Below are 11,336 nucleotides of genomic sequence, written 5' to 3'. Positions count from 1 at the left end.
TGTTCACGGGCGTTTATCAGGCCGCTTGCTGTATTGGGTACGGCGTTATATATGGCCTTTTTGGTGTGGGATGGGACGGGGATACTGTATTTCTATTGTGATAATACCCGTAGGGCAAGTTTCCCCTCGTTGAAAGGTGGGAAAGATATGCTCTGCCGTTCTCGGAAGTGCTCTGAGAAACTTGAACAAATGCTTCACTCTGTCCTTGTGTGTGTTGTTCGTTTCCTTTGCATCACTGGTCATCACAGTATGGTATTGTTCATAAGTACTACCAATGAGACATGTGATCACTACATCAGAACAAAGGGTCCAGTTCAGTATCTCGTGAGTTGTCCAGCGAAATAGAATTCCGGAACTCCACAGCATTCCGAGTGATTCTTCTCGGCCGGGAGAGAAAAGACCGACGAGACACACGTAACCCCCCTTTCTTCCCCCCCGTGTCGTCAAAAGTCTCTTTTTGAGATTTCCCTTCTCCCACCTCGTACGTAGTGACACAATTCAATGGTATCAATGGGCCCTCGGAAGCTGGATGATGAAGCACGAAAGGGGGGATGGCAGACCGAAAGCAGGCTGAGCTGCTGGAGGCCGGTATGGCTGGCTAGGTGGTACGGTTGGGCTGGAGGGCATGAAAAACGCTATTTAAGAATTTGTTTGGACGTTGGGGGTGTAGTGGTTGACTTTTTCTCGTGCCAGATCTCTTTCTCTCTCTCTCGCGCGCGCGCCGAAGAATGTTGGGATGGTTTTTTTTTTTGTGATCAGACCAGGGCAGGTTTACGTACGACTGTAGACAGACCACTTACAACCCACGGCCCATAGGGTGGGTGCTACTTTGAGTGAGCGAAAAGCTTAATTTGAGGTGTGGTCTCGACTTTCTTGTTCCGGGCATGAGTCGTGATAGATGCGGACATGTGGGAACGCATGATCAGGAGGAAGATGTCAGGTCCAGGGTAGGGAAGTGGTAGAAGGTGGAGGTTCGAGGGAATGTAACGCCTTTGGACATGGTCAGACTCGGAATTCAATCTTTGATCGAAAACACTATCAACGATGCGTGGGATATAGGTGAATGGAGGGGATGAGGTTACGTGGTTGCATTCTGTACACCACGCCATCTCATACAATCCATCTACGGAACTCCCACTCGCAGGCATGCCTCACCAATACATCCGTTTACGCGCGCGAGCAGAGTAGCAGTAATATTGGCATTGCAGGAAGTAAGGCTGTTTACACGGAGCCGCAAATCCGACGTTGAGCCTCACCAAAGCATGCTTCGCCTTTCTTCCCCTGACCATTCGGCCCCTTCACCTTCACGTTGGATAAGCCTGCCATACCATACCATACCACACCACCACGTACACAACCAACCTTCCCAACCTTTCGGGTTCGATATCGGATTCCCGTCTCTCCCTTCCAACCATCCGAAGCTTTAACTCATTCCCCGTAGCCGTACCTGGCCTTACGTACCTCTCTCTCCCTCCCCTCTCTATAATTCTCTTGGGCGTACGTACGTATACACACACAATCAACATTCACGCTCAATAATACATCGTCGTCCCATGTTCAAGATGCTGCGGTCTCAGTAAGACCCTCCGCTCTCCCTCCCCTCATCTGAGCCTTTTCTCTCCCTCCCACCACTACTTTCTTACACAATCCCACTGGGTGCCGATTGAGTATGAATAATAAGCAACCGGGCCATACAACCCCTTCCATCCACGGTTCAGAATTTTAATTACCTCGTTTCTGGTGCCTGGGTAGGTGCCTGGCTGGCGTGGGAACATACCCGGATATTTCCTAGGCTGGACGAGGATTGTGATCGCAAATATATGAAGACCCTCACTATACCTCGCTGAAATACTCGCATCTCCCCCAATCTCCCATGTCAACTCTCTTTTTCTGTTCCGACGTTGACATCACTTGGCGAAGAATTCGTGGGTGTAGGGAGAAGTACGCTATACCGCAGAGAGAGTCCATTTGAGGGGTCTCGTAAGTTGAACAGGATCGCGATTCAACCGCTTCTTCCTCTATCTTCGGACCCCCTTCTAGCATACCCCTCCCGTCTCTCCGAGAAGCGAGTCCCCTTGGACACACACGTGTTGAAACACCATTATCAAGAGACACACGAGAGGGGACGGACCATCGTATCTGAGTACATGTCGTCATTCTTCCCCAACGTGATCGGGGAGATCACGGCATGTAGGGCACGGTGATAATCACTTTGCCTTGGGAAGACGGATCATGACCATGACGATGAACCATGGCGGCGCTCGCCGGACACGAATAGTGCATGCCGTAGTCAAAAAGTGACCAAGACGAAAACGGGAGACATCAAGAACTCCAAACCAAGACTGATGATTTAAATTGTGAGATCCAATCAGGAATGAAATATCAACCGCCAATCCTATCTCACAACCTTCAACTAGCCAGTAAAAGTCATGAAGAAGGCTTTCGTATCTCAAGCCCCAAATTACTGCCTCTGTCCCAAAGTAAACATCGTGAACAATACTGGAGATAATATAGGTCTTGAAGAGAATGAAGGGAGAAAAGGGGGGGGGGGGGGGGACGCCCGTCGGGAATCTGGTCCAAACAACTACACCTACACATCGTCGTCATCCCCTCCCCTCCCATACCGTACCTTATCCCAAGAGGAGACAAAAACACCCAAATGACATGCATGGCTAAGCTTCTTTCATGGTTTGATGAACACATTTCCCCTCTCGGATGGCTCTTAGTAGGAACTGGGATTTTCTCTCCCGCTGGCTTAACCGCTCATGCTAAGCATCCTCTTCTCCCTCGCTTACTCTTGCTCAACTCTCGAGCTTGCCGACACAACAACCTTCACCCACCCACCCAACCATATTCTCACATCCAGGGCACACACACAGACAAACAACACTCACCGTTGGACCAATCGCCGTGGTGCCCCTTCCAGCTCGTACGAGGCCCTCGGCCGAGCCTCACAGCAGCTCTCCAATCGTCCACCGCCCACCACTCCGAATCCTTTGAAACCGCAACCGTGAGTGCACAGATGGTATTCGTAGGCGCGTAAGCAGCAAAAAAGAAGCTTATTGAGCCAGAGCCTCGAAATGAGCCAAGGTTGCTTGTTTCTCGCGGGAGGCTAAATCAGTCAGTGACCCATGCTGCAATTTAACAGCCGGCGGTAACCCGGGATGTTGCAGACTGACAGACGGCTTCCGTCACTTGGCATATGGGGGAGGAGACAGTTTCAAGCTTCTTGAGTCATTGCAGATGTTTCATTCAGGTCCATCTATCACGATCTCTTCGTTCCGCCTAAACTGGCAACGCTAGTTTGCAATGAGTAACCGTTTCCCATCAATGAAGCTTGCTCAATGCAGCCACAGCAAATCCGATCCAAATACTCCAAACACCTTGGTAATGTGTACCACATTTGCGCCGTTGCCCGTTGTCCATCTTTTCCTTTGTGTGATGTCCATTCCATTGTCCCCAGAGTTCCTCAAAATGTCCACCACATAAAGCGCCGTTGGCATGAAAGCCATGAGTGATAGTAGCTGTAGAAGGGCAAGGAAAGGGTATATCTCGTCCAGTACTCCGTCCAAAATCCGATTCCTTTTTGTGAATATGAGCTAGTCAGCCCTGTGCCCCAATGGGGAAGGCTGATGCGATGCCGCCTTTTTGTATAACCTGATATGTAATCCGTCTAGGTGGCTTTGGTTGTGTGCTTAGCCATCGATATATGCGACGGTAGTGCAGAGTCACCGTGTAGTGTGACCTGCGTAGTAAGTTTCTGTTTAGATGCCCTTGCCGCGGATGACATCAACCATCCAGCCCATCTCATTGACCAAGTCGTCAAGGCCGTTATCAGTGGGGGCGGCAACCATGGTGTGAACACCGGGGTGAACCTTGATGCCGGGAGCCCGGGGCAAGCTGTAGTTCTGCTCCAGAGACGGCTTCCTGGTGCTTGGAAGAGACAAGGGCTGAACGAAGTTGGCATCGCTCTCGTTGGAGTAGCGATCCTCTTCGGTAGAGTCATAGAAGGATGGTGTATCATCCTCAGGAGAGATGGGGCCAATGGAGGAGGCGACGCTGGAGTCAGACGAAAAGGAGAAGCGCGAGGCGGATGGTGCCGTCGCCAGGTCTCTCAGCGTCTTGTTGACGGGAAGAGGAGGGAGAGGCGAGTACTTCTTCTCGCGTGTGAGAACTCGCGGGGCGTGCACTACCGGCAAGGTGCTGTCAGAGTGGGAGCGTTTGAAGGGCGGTGGTGACAGGCTGGTCGTGTAGGGGTTGACCTCGTAGGCCGAGTTGGCAAAGTTCTCATCATCGTCTCCCTCCTCGGCAATGTCGTCGGGGATAACAACAGGCGGACGCCCATATGCGCTAGAGGAAGCGCTGGAGAAGGGGTTCTCATCGGAGAGGAACCGTCTCAGGGACTCTGGGGAAAGATCGCGAGTTCGGCTTCCCTCAGATGAACCGCTTCTGTTGTCATCCGAAGAAGATCCAGAGTACGGTGAAAGAGGGCGGTCCTCATCCTCGGATTGGCGGCCGCGCTCGGCAAGCCGGCTGGTGGACGGCTTCCTGTTGAACATGCGACGCCAAGACGGCGGCGGGGAGGTAGAGCCGGCACGGGAAATGGATCTGCCAGATTGTGCGGCCGGTGCGGAGCCCAATCTTCGAATTGAACCGCCAGGCACTGGTGGTGGCGGCCTGGGCGTAATGAACTTGTCTTCAGGGTTCATGGTCTTCTGTTCACCAGGACGGAGCGAGCCCAACGATGCGCTCCTCTTCCTCTCGGCCACTTCGTAAGGGACATCCAGAGTGTTGACAGTCTGTCCAGGAAGGTAAGGGCAGTTGGTGGTGGTAGGCAGTGCCGGGTTGTGCGACTCTTGCGTTCCATCAATCTCGTACTAAGACGTGTTAGTGCGCGGATCAACCTAGCCTCGCCAGATAACCTACATAGTAGTAGTAGGTGTTTCCCATCTTCAGGCCGCCGTTGCGCTTGGTATCCCTCGCACCCAAGTCGTCGTCCAGAACAATGTCCTTGAAAGTGTGGCATCCGCGCCATTGGCCGCGATCTCGTCGAATATCTCGTTCCATGGTGTATGGTTTGGTGAAGTTGTCCCAGGAGCCGACCAAGTGTACTGATCTTACAGTCGGATGAGTCTGACTACATAGTCGTGATGGTCAGCGAAGGGAAGTAGAGGGGTTGCTTCTGGTAATATATATGAAGAGCAAGTGAGAAGGTATGAAGCATGATGCGAAAGCCAAGACATCAGCCACTGGGCTTGCGCCGAGCATCAGACCTGGTCCCCTGTCCCCCACCCAGGAGCGGACGAGGTGCCGATCACCGTCGGCGACGATTTTTTTGGCTTTGCAAGGTGTTTGACGGAGTTCTCGGAAGGTTGCCGCTGAGAAGCTGGTAATGGCAGGTGAGAAGGTGTGAGGGGAGGAACGGGCGCAGGCCAGGGCCGGGGAGGTAGGGCATAGCATAACCCGATATAAACTTTTCCATCCGACAATGTTCGAAACATGAGCCCAAGCAGACGGTTAAGCAGAAGCAAACAACCTTCGGCGCCGGTCCCCGAATGCTTTCCCCGACCCTTTGGGGAAACCGAAGAGATGTGTGTGAATGCTAAATGAGGAGAGGCAGCGAACTCTCGCAGACCTTGTGCTTCATTCGGCCGTACTGGGACTTGTGCAGGAGTCATGTAGGAGGCGTGATGGGACGAGGGGATCGAGGCTATTGGCCAGACATACAATTATGCGAGTTCGAACGAGAGGGCGATCGATCTTGTTGGATTTGGAGCGAAAGCGACGCCAAAGTTTCGACCAGCGAACGGGAGAAGAAAACGAAAGCGAGATTGCAAAGAATTAAAAAAAAAAAGCGACTCACAGCATGAACGTAAAGAGCGTCGTTGTAGGGTCCATGATGGGAAGCTAGAAAAGAGGCGGAAGCCCGACTCAAATAGGGTCGCGTGGTGTAAGTCTCAATTAATGGAATGTTTGTCCCGCTGTGCCGCGTCTGTTGGTACGGGTAAAGCTGGGGAAGGAGGCTTGGATCTGCACGTTGGCCCGGCCGGCGTGGTGTAAGTCGACTTGGCCGGCGTTGGTTGGGATACCACAGTCTAATTCGATATCAATGAAACGCCAGGAGCAGTCCCATTCTGTCTGGATAGACGCAGAGAAGCACCAGGTTGAGGACAGGCGAGGCAGATTTGAAATTGAGGGACAGGGTGGGCGGCCAATGGAGGGGACTGGATGTGCGTGGAAGCGCCGTGTTGGTGATCTGGAAGGGCGAAGTCGATCGCTGACTGGCGAGCGCTTAGAGAAACAAGCGGGCGAGCCCTAGGCATGCAGAGCAAAGACGGCAAAGCAGGTACGGTTTCTAGGTTTGGAAACAGGCGAGGTAACGGAGGAATTGTAAATGCCCAGATGGGGGGGGGTGTTAGAGGTTGAGATGGTCGCCAGGTACCCCGTCTCGAGTAGGTTGGTGGTGGACTGGTGGTTGGGTTTGGAGCCTTTGGCGGACCGGTTTGTGGGAGGATGACGGAGTACGGAGTACGGTGTATGGACAGGTACGGGATAGTTGTCGAGGAAGTTTCTTTCGAGGTCGCTCTGCAATAAATATGAACCTCGGACGGAAACGGGGGCACGTCTCGCGAGCCTTGGACGGAGTTGGACCCAGGATCTTGTAAGCTGAAGCAGTAGCGCGGGTGAGAGAATAATTAGACGGTGGTAGCAGAGATGCTCAACAGGCCGGTCTGACCAGTGGAAGAGCGAGAGCCAAGCCAGGGTCTCCCAGTCTATTTGAAGGGGCCCTCGACGGGCACTAGCGAAAGACAAGAGCTGAAGGAGAGGCGTGGTGGGCTCTTGTGGATTACCGAATGGTCCTTGTACTCGATCTGGCGACGCTTTGAGCGCCCGCAAGCCCCCTTCTACCTCTGGTAATTCCGTAGGACCCGCGCGAAGCCCCAGTCGGAGGAGGCGTCAATGGTGAAGGTAGTTGGACCAGATTGGGAAGAGATGAGGCGGCGACAGCGGCGTTGGGCGACCTAGGCAGGAGAATCGTGGCGTTCCAACTTTGTACACAAAAGTAGACGGGCCTTTCCTGACGCAGTTGGTAGCGTGACAGAGGCTGCTGAAGCCCTCGCGAGGCCTGAAGAGCAAAGGCGAGTGTCCGTACTCTGTACTCCGTACTGCGTAGCAGTTCATGCAGCGGGCTACTATGGCCAGGGCTAGCAAAGGCTCGACAGGCCATGTGGGTTGAGCTTGACTCCTTGTTCGAGGTTGAGTGCCGGGTGCAGGAGCAGGGGGATGTTGCCGTGCGGGAGGATCTATTGGACGATGTGCTTTAATTAAGGTCCGTTATTGTAAGGTACCGTGCAGTGGGGATTGGCCAGAAAGCTGCGAGGAAACAACCTTGAAGGTGACTTTTTGACTGGAGCCCTGGAGACTGGAGCCCTGAAGGTCGATTTGATCAAGGTGACGTTGGGACCGTCTCAGAACCGCAAGCAGAAAAAGACGGCGGTTGGCTGTTGGTTCGTGGCGTAGCCAAGTGTTGGTTTGGGTATCTTTGTATCTCTCTATTTGCGGCGCAAGGTGACAGGGCAAGGTGAAGTCGAGACTCGAGACTTGAGGCGGCCGAAAGATGGCCAAGCCATTTGCATTTGAGACGGCTGGCGGCAACCAAAGGTCAGAGAAGAGAGCTCTGTGTACCTTACACGCAGTACCTGGATAGTTGATGATTTGTGCATGTGCTTGTGCGTATGACATACTACGTACACCGTTCTGTACCTGCAGGATGCAGCCTGGAAACTGTCAGAGCGAAGCACCTTGCGTGCGCCTTTCTTGCCTCAAAATGTCGACCGTGACAAGCAGACGGGAAAACGGAAAGAGCAGAGGCATCCGTTCCTGTCTCGTTTGGCGCATTCGTCTTCCCCTTTGAGAAACAACTATCGCGGAGCGTCAGTCATCCTGAAAAGTCTACCTACCTACCTTATGTAGTAAGCACGTACAAGAAGTAGGTAGGTGTGGTGGCAGGCACGCCTTCCTTCTGCCTCTACCTTACTCTACGTGGAAGAAGGCAGGTACAGCACGACGATGATGATGCCAGTTTGGGTTTGTGTTTCGTGTATTCCTTCCTTCCTTCCAAATCCCCCGTGTCTATTCCCCGAGCACACCACTCGTCATACTGGGCAGTCACCACTCATCACCCAGTCCTCTCCTTCCACGACAACGCTCAGCGGGTGAACCGTGTCAGCCCCAGAGCCAATCAGTTTCGGTCTCCCGGTACTGTGGACGGCGAGAAAGCCCCACGCCGACCTCCGTCGGCCTCTACGCCCAAGACTCCGAGACCGCGCCCTCCCTGTTGGTCGCCCGTCACAACCTGCCGTTATCCGACTTGATATATGCTATACTCCGTACTGAAAAGCACAGATCAGACATCCAATATGATGCTGAGAGAAGCGCCGCGGGCGATCAAACACTGCACATTCGTCAGCAGGCAAGGCACCCAGGCGGCACACCTCGATCGATCAAATTGGCTGTATCCGCATGTGCGGTGTATCGTGTACCCCAGCCAATACCTGGTTTCATTACCAATGCTTCCCGACCCCAGATGTACCTCTCGACGACATTGGACGAAGCCCACCCGACTCCTACACTGCCAATTTCACCAGTGACCTCACTTCGGTGCTCCACAGCACACCACACGATACACTACAAACACAACAGCACGCCGTCGTGGAATCTCCGCGACATCCGTGCTGCATTTCAGCATGAAAAGCAAGCCTCACATGATGCCACCGACCGCGATGTCTCCCCAATGACGTGCCTGTCATTCAATCGTATCCCGGGCCTCATCGTCAGGCCGATCTTCTTGTGGTATCACCGACGTGGCAGCCCCCAGCTAACCAGTGTTACTGATTTGATCCAAGTTGACAACAGTCTAGACATGATCCCCAAGGGCCAAATACCACCTCAACCCGGACACGCAGCAATGCAGCAACCCAGGACAACTGCATTGTCCGTTGCCCCGATGCAGGGTCCCATTCGGCGTCATACCTCGATGGCCGTTCGTCGAGATATGCAAATCACGGCCGACTGGTTCCGGTGCAATCGCCATTTCCATCCGAGTCCAGCTGCCTTTGACCGCCAATGTCTCACTCTCTCATAGATGACCGGCTGGTAGATAGTATCCTGTGGCTTGGTGCCAATAGCTCTTTGGCGTTCCCGGCCCTAGTCGCTTCCGTCGCAGCTGAATTCACCCAAGCTAGTTCAACGGCCATGGCTATCGCTTCTCGACCATCGAGATGAATCGGGAACCCGCCAATCCAGATCGGACCTGCGCCGAACTGGAGTCCGTCGACGGAACATTACTATCCACTCCACCACCACCAATGATACTACATACAGACCGGATCGTGACAGGCGTTCAAGCCATTGAAAGCGGTATGTCTCCGCTGTGGGGAGGTAGCTGCGGCCACCGAAGGGCACTAGCGCAAGGAACTAGGTGCAGAAACCCTGCATTTATTCCTTTGTGGTGTTGTGCAGCTCTCTCTCGCGGCCGGTAGCAGACCTGTAATGCTAAACGCTTCCTCGTCCCTCCACAGCGTTGACATTGCATAGCTTCGCGTTAGAGACCTCCTGCCACAGATCTAGCGTCGCCTCTGGTACCGGTGGAACGGGAGACTTTGGTCGTACACGAATGGCGCATCATCTAGCCGTTGGCCAGAGGACGGCAGCAAATGCAATGGTTGCATCACACAGGGCGGGCAGCAGGCAGCTCTTTCAAGATGGATCGGAATGACTTGGCTACCTAAATCTCACGTCCCGGATGCCCGCGGTGCCGCACAATCTACCTGCTTGCGTCTTGGAGTCGTACTCTTTACAAGCTCGATATTCTCGAGCTGGCGTAAAAGGCTTGAGCATGGCTACCCACCACGATTTACGCTCGTATGCTTTCTCCATGCGACGCGGCGCCGAGTCGAGACCTCGTGATGAGCGACTCCCAGACCGCCGCCGACTTGTCTCGTGCAGAATCGGCGATGCCTCAAACAGTTGTGGTTGCCCAACAACTCTAATCTCGAACTGAGCGACGACTTCGTAATCGGTGTTAGGGAATAGCAGACTCGGCCGGCAGGCTGCATCCTCCCCTCGGTTCCGCGCTCTGCAAAGACTGCAAGGTTTCAATGGTCCTAGCTTAACGGTTACGGCCGACTCCATACTCGTCTCAACTTGACTCGACAGCTACGTTTGTTTTGCAATTCTCAAACAAAGCGGTAGAAGCCGACTGTGCGCGCGGCCACAACCTGGTGCTTTAGTATTTTTTTCACGACTCGGATCCATTCTATCCACGTCACAGGAAACATGTTTGTCGCCGTCCTCAGTTCGTCTGTACTGCATTCGACCTCTCCAGACCCATCACCCGCTGGTTGTCTAAGCTTCTCCCCGACTCAAACGAACTGTCATGTCTGAAGATTGGAGTTTGCCACATAGGTCCTGGCTGAGGCACAGTGTCGCAGTCGAAAACTAAGAACTCCGGGGGCCGTCGGGTGCCGAACAGTTCATTGGCTGTCGTGCCTCCCTCGAGGTAACGTCTGGAAGCCAACAGCCGTTAAGGGTCCAACCCAACGCCAGAGTGGAATGAACCCCTGTTCACACCCAATCTCCTGGTTCTCCTGAGCGAGTGTGTTGTAAGACATTCAATATCACGAGAGTGTCCACACTGCGGTGGGATGTCTCAAGAAAAGCAACGCCGGAGCAATGCTGTGGCCGTTGGTTTTCAGGAGTGGGTAACAATTAACTCAAACTTCCCGACCCTTAGCGCTCCAACTCGAACTTGCAATTGTGGCTCGAAGAAGCGCAGTGGTGTGTACTACCTCGCAGCCGTGGACCTGCTATTGCGTGGTACCGGACGAAGCCATTTGCAGTCATACCAGACGCCAGATGTTATCTCGTAATTGCTCACCTCAGGCAAGCAGGGAGTAACAAGCACGGCTATATCCATTCCGCCTATTGCGGTACGTGTAAGTGAACCCAACTCGAAAGATCAGCATTGTTCCCCACGATATCCATCCAGCTTGCGGCGCCGACTCCCCGAGGCCCTGACCCGTTCGAACTCCACGTCCCCGGACTTGTCAAGTGTCAAATCAATCAAACAATCAGGCCTCAGCCTGCCTCAATGAGGCCTCTCTCCACTGGCCGTTCTTTGGGGTTTCCGCTGGAAAAGCACGGAGGTCGTTGTGATCATGACAAAAATAATGGTCTTTTTCCAAACGCGCACTGAGTTCGAGTGTTGAGTGAGTGGGAGAGATAGTCTCCCGGGTGTCTCCCATGCCTTTGTTTCGTGGCACGGTCTGGTGTTT

General features: G+C 53.6%; 3 protein-coding genes across 3 annotated transcripts; 1 reads left to right on the top strand and 2 right to left on the bottom strand.

Annotated features, from left to right (window-relative positions):
* Window positions 1–45: 45 nt before the first annotated feature.
* Window positions 46–366, bottom strand: CTAM01_05767 (uncharacterized protein; the record flags this gene model as incomplete). Its single annotated transcript, XM_060521797.1, has 1 exon — window positions 46–366. The coding sequence occupies one exon, from the start codon at window positions 364–366 to the stop codon at window positions 46–48; it is 321 nt and encodes a 106-aa protein (XP_060383466.1).
* A 3,398-nt stretch (window positions 367–3,764) lies between these two features.
* CTAM01_05766 (uncharacterized protein) lies at window positions 3,765–5,898 on the bottom strand (the record flags this gene model as incomplete). The annotated part of the gene is made up of 3 exons (XM_060521796.1): window positions 3,765–4,877; window positions 4,927–5,137; window positions 5,864–5,898. The coding sequence occupies 3 exons, from the start codon at window positions 5,896–5,898 to the stop codon at window positions 3,765–3,767; spliced, it is 1,359 nt and encodes a 452-aa protein (XP_060383465.1).
* Window positions 5,899–7,180: 1,282 nt separating this feature from the next.
* On the top strand, window positions 7,181–9,285 carry CTAM01_05765 (uncharacterized protein; the record flags this gene model as incomplete). Its single annotated transcript, XM_060521795.1, has 4 exons — window positions 7,181–7,232; window positions 7,346–7,508; window positions 8,170–9,047; window positions 9,146–9,285. 4 exons carry the CDS (start codon window positions 7,181–7,183, stop codon window positions 9,283–9,285), a joined length of 1,233 nt encoding a protein of 410 aa, XP_060383464.1.
* Between the last annotated feature and the right edge of the window lie 2,051 nt (window positions 9,286–11,336).

The sequence above is a fragment of the Colletotrichum tamarilloi genome, assembly GCF_030869305.1.
Source record: "Colletotrichum tamarilloi strain Tom-12 chromosome Unknown Scaffold_15.1, whole genome shotgun sequence".
Taxonomy (NCBI): domain Eukaryota; kingdom Fungi; phylum Ascomycota; class Sordariomycetes; order Glomerellales; family Glomerellaceae; genus Colletotrichum; species Colletotrichum tamarilloi.
This window is presented reverse-complemented; position numbering and strand designations above follow the sequence as displayed.